The 14,299-nt window shown below is 42.1% G+C and overlaps 1 protein-coding gene across 1 annotated transcript in view; it reads left to right on the top strand.

Moving 5' to 3' along the window:
* LOC139566925 (programmed cell death protein 4-like) overlaps window positions 1-14,154 on the top strand; it is a 41,347-nt gene extending 27,193 nt beyond the window's left edge. The window contains exons 5-12 of the mRNA XM_071388298.1: window positions 25-138; window positions 346-567; window positions 863-960; window positions 1,816-1,930; window positions 5,172-5,279; window positions 10,884-10,994; window positions 11,447-11,586; window positions 12,277-14,154. Coding sequence (XP_071244399.1) covers window positions 25-138; window positions 346-567; window positions 863-960; window positions 1,816-1,930; window positions 5,172-5,279; window positions 10,884-10,994; window positions 11,447-11,586; window positions 12,277-12,328 — 960 coding nt within the window. The 3' untranslated portion in view covers window positions 12,329-14,154. The remainder of the gene's footprint in view (window positions 1-24; window positions 139-345; window positions 568-862; window positions 961-1,815; window positions 1,931-5,171; window positions 5,280-10,883; window positions 10,995-11,446; window positions 11,587-12,276) is intronic.
* Window positions 14,155-14,299: the final 145 nt, after the last annotated feature.

The raw sequence follows: 14,299 nt of genomic DNA, 5'->3' as shown, positions 1-14,299 counted from the left end.
AATGTCTGTGGTTTCATTTTAAAGGGAGACACCGTGTATGCCACTGTTGTTCCAGAGCTGGACGAGAGGGAACTGGAGAAGACCGTCAACCCCATCGTACAGGAGTACTTTGAGCACGGGGACACAAAAGAAGTCCAGGTATGTGTTTGATGTTGCACTAAAGAGAGGAAGAGGTTGGATGGAGGATTGGTTATTTGAGAAGGTCTTTAGATGCCAGTGCATCTATTTTCTTTTACTGTTTTGCCTCAAAACCATGCAGGGTCCCGACATATCATTTTACTTCACGTTAACTGCCTTTGTGTGCGTGTTTCTCTGTGTACACCCTACCCCCTCTTCCACTCCCAGATGCTGCTGAGGGAGCTGAACCTGGGCCACCACAAGTACGAGTTCTCCAGCCTGGCTGTGTCCCTGTCTTTGGAGGGCAAGGCCAGCCACCGGGAGCTCACCTCCAGGCTGCTCCGTGACCTGGTCGGCAAGGAGCTCTCGGAGTCCGACATGGCCCGCGCCTTCGACAAGATCCTCAAAGAGCTGCCCGACCTTATGCTGGACACGCCAGAGGCTCCACAGGTACTGGATGGGGGAAGGACTTGTTAGAAAAATACATGGGCTACATCACAAATGGCACCTTATTCCCTATTTTAATACACTACTTTTGACAAGGGACTGTGGATCTCTGGTCTGAAGTAGTGCACTATATAAGGAATAAATAGGGTGGCATTTTTGTATACAATCATTGTACATTTTTCTTTCAGACAAATTATAATTTGTCATGCTGCTTTAAAACCAACCCTCTTTTTAATTTAAAGAGTAACCGATCATCTACTCTAAGTTTTTACCTTTTTAACTCTCTCCAACTCTACAGATGCTGGGACAGTTTATTGCCCGTGCCATCGCGGACCACGCTCTACCTATGGCATTCCTGGACCGCTACAAAGGCAAGGTGGACTGCGACCACGCTAGGTGAGCAGGGGATAGGATAATAAATAAAAAAAAAGATAGGCATTGATTGGTGGAGGGGGGATTTTCAGTCCTTAGAATATTATTTAGGGCTAAGGCAGTGCTTCGGACAAACAACAGACTGGCACAGACTATAAATAGACAGCAACATTAGAGACACTGATATGAATCATGTGCAAACGGCAGGGAGAATTAGTTCATGTTGGTCATTTAGGGTGAGGAGAAATCAGATGAAGTTGCCCCTGTCAGTTTTGCGCACAATCAGTATTCTCTAAGGATTAAGGAAGAAACTGATCTTAGATCTGTTGCCAACAAGGAACATGGTGGAGAAGCCCACTTCACATCAAAGCTGCCTGAAGTGGTTACATATCTGTTACTGATGTTGTCAGTTAATTGCTTAAAAACCGCCTGAGGGGCCAGGGTAAAGGTTTACGTCTTCTCACCATGGAAGTGTAGTCATTCTCCAAGCAACTGAATGATCCCCCTCCAGAACTGATGACGACCCTTATTTGGTTTCACCTAATGTTTGGAATCTCCAATTTTCTGTTAAAGATGTACTACTCCAACCCGAGAATGTGAATTCCAATGCAAATTATACTGTTATATTTATTCTGATGAGTTGGGGAAGGTCCATTTTATAGTTAACCTGCTGATTCCTGACATTTCCATTTTTTTTTTATATATATTTATATATACCCTGTTTTACTAGGCATTCAGAAAGTCATATTGTTGTGAATTCATGTGACAATGTTCAATATCTAGCTGTGACTTGACACATTCCCCTTTTCTCATTGCATCTCTCTGTGGTTGTGGTCATGGTTGCGATCATGACTGTTGCGGTTATTCCCTTCCCCACAGAGCCGCGTTGGACCGCGCGGCGGTGCTCCTCTCCATGAAGAGGGAGATGGTGCGGCTAGACAACGTGTGGGGTGTGGGCGGTGGCCTCAGACCTGTCAAACACCTCGTCAAAGAGGTAAGGGGCAGTCTCTGCCAAGTAGGCGGGACCTGGCGCCCCGCCCGCCAATCATCACATGCCAGTGTTGTATCATTGTGTGACTCATCAAAACATTCCAGTTAGACAAGCAACCGCCCATTCCGGATGTTCTCTCTGCATGCATGAAATGTGATGCCTTGTTGGAAGTGACAGGAGACACCTAATGAGAATCAAATATGGATAAATGGCAACAGACCTGGGTTCTGTTAATATTATTTGAACTCCGGTCTGAATGGCAATTCAACAAAACCTATATTCAGCTAACAGCCATCTATCAGAGCTAGAAACATGCAAAACAAATCAAAGGAGAGCTTTGTTATATTTCTCTGCAGCCTTCCATTGTGGGTCAACTGTATTTACACACAGTGGAGATTACCTCTTTGTTCCCCCCCCACCTGAACCCAGACTCTCAGTGCAGGGAGATGGGCACTGTCTGGTTGTTTCCCAAAATGGCACCCTATAAAGTAGTACACTAAATAGGGAATAGGGTGCCATTTGGGACATAACCTGCCTGTCTGGTGGTCTGGATCTGTACTTGTGTGTTATGTAAACACAACAAGGTGGAGAGAGAACTTCATGCTGGGAAAAGAGGCGTGGGGAGCCCTGCCAGGCCGGTGTCAGCACAACGCTGTCCCTCAGAGCTTGGCTCTGACTGCAAAGCCTGGAACAAAGAGGCCGATGCTCACACTTACAGGGACACATGCGTGCATGTATGTACGTAAACAGATGCTCAGGGACGCACACATACACCTGAGTGCAGGTTTTCAAGTCAGGAGAGGGGTGTGTGTGTGCGCATTTGTATATTCTAGTGGTCAAGAGTCTTTGCTCCTTGAACTAAATGGATAATTTGGCACCCTCGTGTGTGAATGTGCACGGTTGCACACATGCTTGTGACGATGTAGCAGAGCAAGAGTATTGTGTAATCCACCGTACGTTAGTCTCTGTAGCCTGCAGACTCCCGACCAGGTTTGATTTGCTGCCCGTCCTTGTTGGGCCTCAGGCCCTGATCGAGTGGGGCTAAAGAGTACACACACAGCCTGCCAGAACAGGAGCTCCTAGTGCGCGTCCCAAATGGCACCTTATCGCCTGTATACTGCACTACTTATGACCAGAGCTCAATGGGTCCTGGTCAAAAGTAGTGCACTACATAGGGTCATTAGGGAAACAGATTTTGCCGCCTCTGGTTTTGATCAAATCACTCTGCCAGAGACTGCATTGAAGTCAGAGTATGGGAGTTAAGAGCAATTTGAATAGCAGTATTCCCCTAGGGCGTTTTCACATATGCGTTTGGTACTGTGGTGAGGTTCCCTGGAGTGTTCTTTCACAAGACCTGGAAATAACCGTTTCAGGGTGTGATTTGACAACATGCTCCAAGAACCGGCTCATACAGGGATATGCGTGTAAGAGTCAGACAAGTGCCCTTATTCCCCTGCTGTTACTTTTTTGTATAGTGCTTTTGGCTGTGCATAGTTATCAGAATTGAATACAGGGGTCTGTGTGTGCACAGTATCTTTGTAAACAAAGCTGCCGGTGACTACTGCACAAACATTAAGCTAGAGTTGATTGTATACTGTACCTTCGCACACACAAACCGAATAGGACTGATAAGTCAGTGCTGTGAGTGATTAGGAGACTAGTGGAGTCCTCCAGAGCATCTTGCTTTGTCCCAATGGCACCCTATTTCCTCAATAGTGCACTACTTTTAAACAGAACCCATAAGTAGTGCACTTTAAAAGGAATAGGATCAGGGTGCCATTTGGGACACAGCCCGTCTGTCTAGCTTCTCTTAATCTGTGCTTTAGGAAGGCTGCCTATTATCCCCCCAACCACTTAAACACTGTCTGCCAGAGGACTGGATTGGTATGGTTTGGCAGTACCGTGCTCAGGGGTGAAGCCTTGGTCACGCTAGGGTCATCATACACTCGTCAGCGAGATCGCAGAGGATATCACCCCACCCACTATACACAGCCCCCACACCACTAGAGGGATATCAGACAACCAACGTGCTACCCTGAGACAAGGCTGACAATAGCCGACGAAGAGCTCCTCCACCGCACGACCCCGAGGGGGTGCAAAACTGGACACGAAGATCATGTCATTGACTCAACCCACTCAAGTGACGCACCCCTCCTAGGGACGGCATGGAAGAGCACTAGTAAGCCAGTGACCCAGCCCCCGTAATGGGGTCCGGTGAAGAGGGGGGGAGCCGTCCAGGCAGAGACAGCAAAGGCGGTTCGTCGCTCCAGTGCCTTTCCGTTCACCTTTGCACTCCTGGGCCAGACAACACTCAATCATAGGACCTACTGAAGAGATGTCTTCAGTAATGACTTAAAGGTCGAGACCGAGTCTGCGTCTTTCACATGAGTAGACAGACCATTCCATAAAAATGGAAAGCCCTGCCTCCAGCTGTTTGCTTAGAAATTCTAGGTACAATAAGGAGGCCTGCGTCTTGTGACTGTAGTCTACGTGTAGGTATGTAAGGCAGTGACCTCTATCCAACGCAGGAGAAAATATATAACATAATATTCGTGTTGCGCCATTGTCCTTATGTATTATAATCATATACAATTTCAGTACCACGTGTCTGTTGGACTGTGCCATCCCCACTGCCTCCACAATAGATTAGTCTACTCAAACAGGCGAGAATCAGACAGGTGTCTTGTACACAGCGACTTTCCCCCCCCTTTTTTTGTTTTGTTGCTATATGCTCAACTAAAGAAATGTTGGTCGACCAACAGCCTATCGCCCCCCCCAAAAATGTACTAAATGGGGTAAGCCCGAGTCACCAAGGGTTTGCGGAATTGCAGTTGCACTAACGGTTCATAACTGAACAGAAACATGAGGGTTGAGTACTACACACACAAAGCAGATGTTTGCGCAAATAGTCAATCACGATGCGCAATGACCAATTTGTCCAGCCAGTGATCGCTTGGGAGTCCTCTCCCCGATTCATGACTTCCTGTATCAAACAGGAAAAATCTTGCACTACCAAATAAACGAGGTCCGGTAGTCACTGCTGAGAAATGTCTGAAACTATAGATAAGATGCATCTTTTATCTATTGGACATAGGCTTTAGCTCGGTGGGATAAGTCCAGAGAACCAGGTTTGAAACCTTATCGGTCAAATCTGTATTGGGCAGTGTTTTATCCATGGGTGGTGAATGATGGTTGGTATGATGGAGAGATTGATTGATTCATACTTTATCGATATGTGTTTCAGATGAACTTGCTGCTGAAGGAGTACCTTGTATCGGGAGAGGTGAAGGAGGCGGAACGCTGTCTGCGTGACCTAGAAGTACCTCACTTCCACCACGAGCTTGTCTATGAGGTAAAAAAATGCTAAAAGCGCTTTGTGTCCTGTTTAGAAGGACGCACTGTATCAAAAAGTTTTGCAACAGAAAGCAAAAATATTTTATTGGACAACTACATGGAGTTTCTCCATACTGAACATGGCCTTTGTTGTCAGCACATACGGATATTGATAGCTGATCAGTGATGGCTCTATTGTACTTTCAATAGTTATATAGCTAGTTGGCGACGTATGGTGTAATCTTACTGGACTTTTCAGTATTGATAAGACTATAGTGTTGTGGTGTTTACTGTCATTAAGTGTGAAGACTGTTATATTTATCAAATCAATTCTCTGTGTAATTATTCCACGATTTAAACCAATCACGGAACAGTATTTCACTAGGAAGTTTGGCCACCACGGGAAAGTTGTTTAGAGTTTCAATTTCCCAACTATAAAGCTTCAGATATTTTCTTGTCGATTTTAGTCTTCTATGTATTGTTACCTCAAGTCTCATTCTTGAATGTCACAAACCCGAACATGAATCAGCAATTTACAAATTGGCTTAATTATTTACTAACTAATCAATCACAGAATTACATAAACACACAATTAGTTATACATTGATTACTGACATGATACACTGAAAAGTTCCTAGTGGGCTAAGCCTATATGACAGCTTGGTAGACAAAGGAAAGGGGTGTGGCATGCTCAAGAGCGGGAAACTCAGTGGACCCCATGCATACGCTCTACTCCTTGGAATGCTTATACTTTGAACAACTGCTCATTTGAAAATTGCAAAGTTTGTCCACCAGAGATCAGTCTTTCGGAGTTGTAGCTTGTTATAATGGATATGTCAGAGTACTGTTCGACCGGATGCGTTTACCAGACTAAAGTACTTGAACAGCTGCAGCCTGAATAATTGTTCTTTAGATTGTAGATTTCTTAGCCATTTCAATGTGGGAATGCTCTCCACGTTCTCTGGTCTTGTTCTTCGGTAGAGTTGAAGTTTGAACCACCTGGCGTGTTTTGGTCTGGAGTAGTAGCCAATTCAATGTGGGGACACTGTCCCGGCATTATCTTGACTATATTTAAATCGCCAACTATTTCAACATGTAGTGACAGCTCTGTGTTTTCTAATGTACATTTTTGTCAGGAGTCCTTTAGAAGCACTTGCCTTGGAAGGGCGATTCCATGATGTTTGGGTATAATGTCTGTTCTCATGGGGGCGTGGCCACTGACTAGTTAAATCCTTAATTGTTTTAATATCTCGTTTAGAAGGCTAAAATCGCATTACATCTTCTAGTTTCATATTTTATAGTTTCATATTTTATACAACATTCAGACGCAAACCCCATAATTGTAAAGTGTACACAACCAAAAAGACAGTAATGTGTATTTCCTGTCCTTCATGAGATCACCAAATTAAACAAACTTGACATGACTGTCCCTTAAGTGTCCACCGACCATTTCAAGTAGTTTGAATACAGAAATATTGTTACATTATTCAACCCTTTGAAGGTTACCGTACTGCAAAGTATTTCTCTGTGGTAACAAAGGGATTCTCAACCTTAATTTTGGCAGAGGGGAATAGAGTACTAGGTATTTATGACCGTCATAAACCTGTGGTGGGAGAGAGAGGGGGCTATGATCCTCACCCAAAAAGGGTGCATCGTGACCATAGGTTTGACTTAACACAAACTTTTGAATTGTAATGTCACTTCCTTGTTTTAGAAAGAAAAGCAAAAAAAATTAGTCCATTAACCTTTTGTCAATAGGGGGAGCTGTTAGCATTATTTTTTTTTTTACATTTCCAAATTAAACTGCCTCGTACTCAATTCTTGATCGTACAATATGCATATTATTGTTATTATTGGATAGAAAACAGTCTATAGTTTCTATAGGAGTTGAAATTTTGTCTCTGAGTGGTACAGAACAATTTCTACAGCACTTTTCATGACAGGGTTCAGATTTCAGAAATTTTTACCTCTGATCTGGGGTCTGTTTATAAGGCCACAGTGAATGCTATGAAGAAACCGACACTACCTACGTCTTCCTCTGGGTGTCTGTACGTCATCACGTTTTCAATGAAGTCTATGGGACGTTCACAGCCATTATAAATGACAAAAATGTACAGAGACCCCTCTTTCTCAACGTGCGCCTCAAGCGTGAAGGCCATCGGACCTGCCTCGTTCCAAATCGTTTTCTAACCAGCAGTATTTCTCCGGTCATGTTTTCAGTCGTTATAGTTGTTAAAAACATCATAATGTAGTGAATTTTAACCGTTTTATATCAATTTATATCCGTTTAGTGCGATTTTGAGGAATTTCTTTGTCGTGCACTCTGAAAGTTTGGACACGCTTTAGGGTGTCGGTCGTTGGTGATGGACATTTCGAAGGACAGAGGACATCTATCGACCAAAAGACGTTTATAACATAGAAAGGATACATTGCCCAAGAATATGATGGAAGATCAGCTCAAAGTAAGCAATATTTAATATGATAAACCGTGTTTCTGTCGAAATATTTTAAACGCATACATCGCCATTTTGTTTGGTATAGCTTCACTTGGCCAACCCTGTATTGAAAAGTAAGGATAATTTTAAAAATGTAAATCAGCGGTTGCATTAAGAACTAATTTGTCTTTCGATTCCTGTCAACCCTGTATTTTTTAGTCAAGTATATGATTAGCTTTTAATTAAACTAGATCACTCTGATAGATGACGTCAGACATATTGAGGCTTGATTTCCTAGTATTTTCATTGTGTAACCACGGTTTTGTATGGCTAAATATGCACCTTTTCGAACAAACTGTATATGTATGTTGTAAAATGATGTTACAGGAGTGTCATCGGAAGAATTCTGAGAAGGTTAGTGAAAAAATTAATATCTTTTGGCGGTGGTTACGTTATAGCGCTCTTTGGCTGGAATCGATGCTCTGGTAACGTTGGAACATGTAGTATGCTAACTTATCGATTTATTGTGTTTTCGCTGAAAAACGCTTAGAAAATCTGAAATATGGTCTGAAATCACAAGAACTGGGTCTTTCCATTGCTATGCTTTGTCTATTTTTATGAAATGTTTTATGATGAGTAAATTGGTCATACACGTTGCTCTATCTAGTAATTCTAGTGGATTTGTGATGGTCGGTGCAATTGTAAACTGTGATTTCTACCTGAAATATGCACTTTTTTCTAACAAAAACTATCCTATACCATGAATATGTTATCAGACTGTCATCTGATGGTTTTTTTTATAGGTTATTGGCTATCAATATCTTAGTTGAGCCGAATTGGTGATAGCACCTGAAGGAGTAAGAAACTGATGGAGTTAGAATAGTGGTGTATTTTGCTAACGTGTTTAGCTAATAGATTTACATATTTTGTCTTCCCTGTAAAACATTTTAAAAATCTGAAATGGTGGCTTTATTCACAAGATCTGTATCTTTCATCTGGTGTCTTGGACTTGTGATTTAATGATATTTAGATGCTACTATCTACTTCTGAAGCTATGCTATCTATGCTAATCAGTGTGTGGGGGGTGGGGGGTGCTCCCGGATCCGGGTTTCTGAGGCAGTAAAAGTTAAAATAACATCAAATTAGTCCGAAATGCAGTGTAGACATTGTTAATGTTGTAAATGACTATTGTAGTTGGAAACTGCTTTAAAAAAAAATAATAATAATGGAATCTCTACATAGGTGTACAGAGGCCCATGATCAGCAACCATCACTCCTGTGTTCCAATGGCACGTTGTGTTAGCTAATCCAAGTTTATCATTTTAAAAGGCTAATTGATCATTAGAAAACCCTTTTGCAATTATGTTAGCACAGCTGAAAACTATAAAACTGGCCTTTAGACTAGTTGAGTATCTGGAGCATCGGCATTTGTGGGTTCGATTACAGGCTCAAAAGGGCCAGAAACAAAGGACTTTCTTCTGAAATTTGTCAGTCTATTCATGTTCGGAGAAACGAAGGCTATTCCATGCGAGAAATTGCCAAGGAACTGAAGATCTCGTACAACGCTGTGTACTACTCCCTTCACAGAACAGCGCAAACAGGCTCTAACCAGAATAGAAAGAGGAGTGGGAGATCCCGGTACACAACTGAGCAAGAGGACAAGTACATTAGTGTCTAGTTTGAGAAACAGACAACTCGCAAGTCCTCAACTGGCAGCTTCATTAAATAGTACCCGCAAAACACCAGTCTCAACGTCAACAGTGAAGAGGCAACTACGGGATGCTGGCCTTCTAGGCAGAGTTGCGAAGAAAAAGCCATATATCAGACTGGCTAATAAGAAGAAAAGATTAAGATGGACAAAAGAACACAGACACTGGACAGAGGAACTCTGCCTAGAAGGCCAGTATCCCCGAGTCGCCTCTTCACTGTTGACGTTGAGACTGGTGTTTTGAGGGTACTATTTAATGAAGCTGCCAGTTGAGGACTTGCGAGTTGTCTGTTTCTCAAACTAGATACTTGAATGTACTTGTCCTCTTGCTCAGTTGTGCACCGGGGCCTCCCACTCTCTCTATTCTGGTTAGAGACAGTTTGTGCTGTTCTGAGAAGGGAGTAGTACACAGTGTTGTACGAGGTCTTACGTTTCTTAGCAAATTCTCGCATGGAATAGCCTTTGTTTCTCAGAGCAAGAATAATGACGAGTTTCGGAAGAAAGTTGTATGTTTCTGGCCGATCTGTGCCTGTAATCGAACCCACAAATGCGGATGCTCCAGATACTGAACTATTCTAAAGAAGACCAGTTTTATTGCTTCTTTAATCATTTTTCAGATGTGCTAACATAATTGCAAAAGGGTTTTCTAATGATCAATTAGCCTTTTTAAACTTGGATTAGCTAACACAACGTGCCAATGGAACACAGGAGTGATGGTTGCTGATAATGGGCCTCTGTACGCCTGTGTAGATATTCCATAAAGAAATCTGCCGTTCCAGCTACAATAGTCATTTACAACATTAACAATGTCTACACTGTATTTCTGATAAATCTGATGGTATTTTAATGGACATTGTGCTTTTCTATCAAAAACAAGGTCATTTCTAAGTGACCACAAACTTTTGAATGGTAGTGTATGTTACATTAATGTTTATGGTCCATGCTGCTATGAAGATAGTTTGTTTTATTGTTTTTGTCTGACATGTTATCTTGCAAATCATTACCAAACATTATTCCACCAACATCCTCGATACTAATTAAATGCAAATGTAATCAGTTACTCAAAATATTTCATGCCAAATCCATTCACTGTGGTGAGAATTAAAGCAATGCTGCCCCAATGTGGTTAAATATGGGATTGAAACCTCTCTGAAAATATTTTACTAGTCTGAAAATAGCAAAATTACCAGCGCCTTTTATTGTGTCAAATAATTCTTCCTCCACTCTTCAGTCTCATCTTGGTCAAGCTGCCGTTGCACATAATGGAATATTTAAGACACTGTGTGCATGACATAACCGGTGTTCCAAATGGCACCTTATTCCCTTTAGTGCGCTGGACAAAGGTAGTGCACTATATAGGGAATAGGGTGCCATTTGGGACGGTACTTTTACAATCATTTTGTACATGAACATCCTGTTCATAGACATTAGCACGAAGTCCAATGCATTTTCTTCTCCTTCTCTCCTGTTTGGTCACCAGGCTGTTGTCATGGTGCTGGAGTCCAAGGGGGACACGGCCGTCAAGATGATGTGTAAGCTCCTCCAGGCCTTCTGGAAGATTGGCCTCGTCACAGTGGACCAGATGAACCGGGTATGTCCCCTTACGCACCAGAAAGTAGCACCAAATTCACTGGTAGCACCAGCACAAAAAATACCTCTAAACTTCTAAAAACTATTTCCAGTGATATGACTGCAGGTTTTTCTTTTCCAGCACTACAATTAACATAGCATGACTCGAATGTTAAACGAGTATTAATTGTCAACGTCAGACCTTGTGGATTTAAACCCGTCTGTAGACCCATCTGTAACTACTCAGTCAAGGCATATTTTCTGTTGCTGATATAGTTACAGTATTTGGCCATATTCTCTCTAGCTATAGCCACAGTATATATTGTGATATTCTCTCGAGTCACTGTCAAGGCATATTCATTTGTTACCTGACAAGCTCAAGTGACAGAATTGAATCGTCTCTTATATTGTCTTATGATTGAAAATGTTCTTTGGCTGTATGATTTGCTTACTCTGACTTCTTGTAACAACCAGGGCTTCCAGCGTGTGTACGATGAGCTGCCAGAGATCAACCTGGACGTGCCCCACGCCCACTCCATCATGGAGTCCTTTACGGACCTCTGCTACCAGGAGTCTGTTATCACCAAACAGTTGAGAGACTCCTGTCCCTCCAGGTCAGTCCCAGTGTTGAGTGGTGCAAACTCTCATTTTGTCTCTTGGGTATAGTCAGTTCCTGATTCTGCGATCGCATTAGATTTTTTGCAAAAATCCACAATTCCCTGGATATTATGCGAGGGCTTGCAAATTTGACCAGTCACTGCACTATCTCTGCATGAAACTAAAAACATCTATCTCTGCATGAAACTAAAAACATTAACCCATCACCACAATACAAAAATAGGGCTTGTGATGTCAACCAATCAACGCACATTTACTGCATAATGATCAAATCAAGCCACACGTCAACAAACCTTTAACCTCTTCAGTGCATTTTCTTCACAAATTGGACAAAATTATTGCATTTTGTCATACAAAAGGTTGGAATTGCTGCTTCAAAATAAAGCATGTTTAACTGCAAATATCACAATCCTGGAGGGGCTGTACAATTAAGTCATTATGTTTTTGATAAAACTAGACTAATCAGAGTATGCATCCTTAATGTGTTTACATTAATAATGCCATAGTCTGAGTAATATCAAGTAATTAGTGTACATGTAAACCCACTCAATATGAGTATATTAATTACTTTATGAATAGCTTTTCACTAGGCCCCGAGTGTTTTGCATTGTAAGGCTGAGGACTCATATCCTCAACTCATTGGTAGCCTATGAAGTACTGAATCGCCTGTTCTGTCTGTCCATCAGGGGGCGGAAGCGGTTTGTGAGTGAGGGAGACGGGGGCCTGATCAAGAACTAGTGTGGAGGAGGGGGGTGCTCGGCGTCCCTCTGCCCATCAAACCGCAGGCCTGAGGCTGGGCAGGCTCGCGGTCAGAGTCCCCTGATTTATCTCCGGCCCTTTGTTATCACCACCCACTCACTCACCCACACACCAACGCTGACATCAGGTGAAGGAGGACCGAGGAGACGGGCAATCTTTTACATTTTTTTTACTTTTTTTTTTTCTCCTGTCATTTTTGTAAGTTTTTTTTTTTTTTTTTTTAATTCCGGGGTTGTTGATCATTCTTTTCAGTCTGTTCTTTGAGTCTGAGTCAAGGCCCTGGATAAAGGGGGGTCAAATGGAGTCACTTAAGCTGGGGTTAAGGGTCAATGGGAAGTGGAAAAGGGATAATGTATTGTCTTGTGCTGGGCACGGGTTATTTTGGCTTTTTTTTTTTGCTATACCGGTGACTGTCTTTCTCTAATTTTCTTTTCGCTTTGCATGTATAACGCTCATAAAAAGAAGTAAAAATACAACGCACTTGTCAAAAAAAGACAACTCGTCATCAGCATACTGCATCGCAAGCTCTTATGAACTGAATCGCTCTTTGGAATGACATGGACCTCTGCATTTGTTTGGCCAAAGGTTTCTGTAATTACACAAAGACAAAGTTATATGGTTCTTAACTTTTTATTTTTGATGGTGATTTTGCTCTGTCAGTTGGGTTATTTATCTGTCCCCTCCACAGGCAGGGTGGTTCAACTGTTCCTAGGCAGGGTTCTTAAACTGTCATAAGCACAGCAGCAGTCACAAAAGCCTGTCAGGTTTATAACTAGAGCCCAGATCAGGGCCTTCCTTCTTCCCCTTAGTGGAAGGCCTCTCCCTTCTAGTATACTAATCGAGTGTCAGAATGGGAGGGTTAGCTTCTCTCTAAATATACAGTGCAAATACGCAGGGTCTCTAGAACCCCTCTTCCGTTCGCTGAGCTGTTGACAAACTGGAACACCTTGCAGGCTTTTGTGTTGGTATTGTGATGTTTCATTCTCATACTCCAACTGTTACATGTCATCTAGTGGAATCTGTTTTAGGCAGACCTGGGTTTAAAAAGTAGGTTTATCAAATACTTTGTGCTTGATTAGACTTGTCTGGCACAATGAAACCAATGAATTTCAGGCACTCCAGGCAGGCTACATCAAATGCTCAATTAGTAACTGAAAATACATTTGAACCCAGGTCTGGCCCTAAGAGAGCGCGAAGGAATCAAGTCTTATCGCTGATCTAAGGTCTCGTATGAGAATGCAATGGATTTTTCCTGCCTTTGTTGACCAATATGTAAAGTAATAAGCTCAGTCGTAATGTGAGTTCAGGATGGGGGAAACATTGATTGATTTAAAAAAAAGCAACAACTAGTGAGGTTGAGTGTGTCATCACCCCTGTTTTGTTTACATAAACTGGTTTGGGAATGGCTTTAAGGAGCTAGAAGTGAGTGTTCATCGCCACCTAGGGCTGAGAGGAGGCGTCTGACGTCAGCGTTTATTCCTAGTCATCAGCTCGGAACCACTTGTCCCTGATTTGCCATTCTCCATTTCACTTATTTTAACAGCGTTTATGTTTTGAAAAGTTCATAGCTGATACATTTAGGAAAATCCTTAACAGTTTTGTTACATATACAATCACACCAACTACAGTTTACGGATTTCAATGCATTTGAATGCATCGCAAAAAGAAAACGTGGGTTTTTACACACAAGCCTCACAGAGCCATCTTTGTATTACTGTGTATTGCTATAAAACACTTTACAAGGTTAAACTCCCTTCCCCATGCAGTTCATTATACAATAATTTCAATAAAATTCCATATTTCTCTTCAGTGTAATATTCTTTGGGGACATTTTTGTATAACCAGTTCCTGTTACATGCTATTGCTAGGCATATGACAATCAAATTAATGCTTGTTCCATACTGGATAGAAAATTGATGGACTTGAATGATCAACACTATAATGCATTGC

Source organism: Salvelinus alpinus, chromosome 39, assembly GCF_045679555.1.
Source record: "Salvelinus alpinus chromosome 39, SLU_Salpinus.1, whole genome shotgun sequence".
NCBI classification, from domain to species: Eukaryota; Metazoa; Chordata; class Actinopteri; order Salmoniformes; family Salmonidae; genus Salvelinus; species Salvelinus alpinus.
This window is presented reverse-complemented; position numbering and strand designations above follow the sequence as displayed.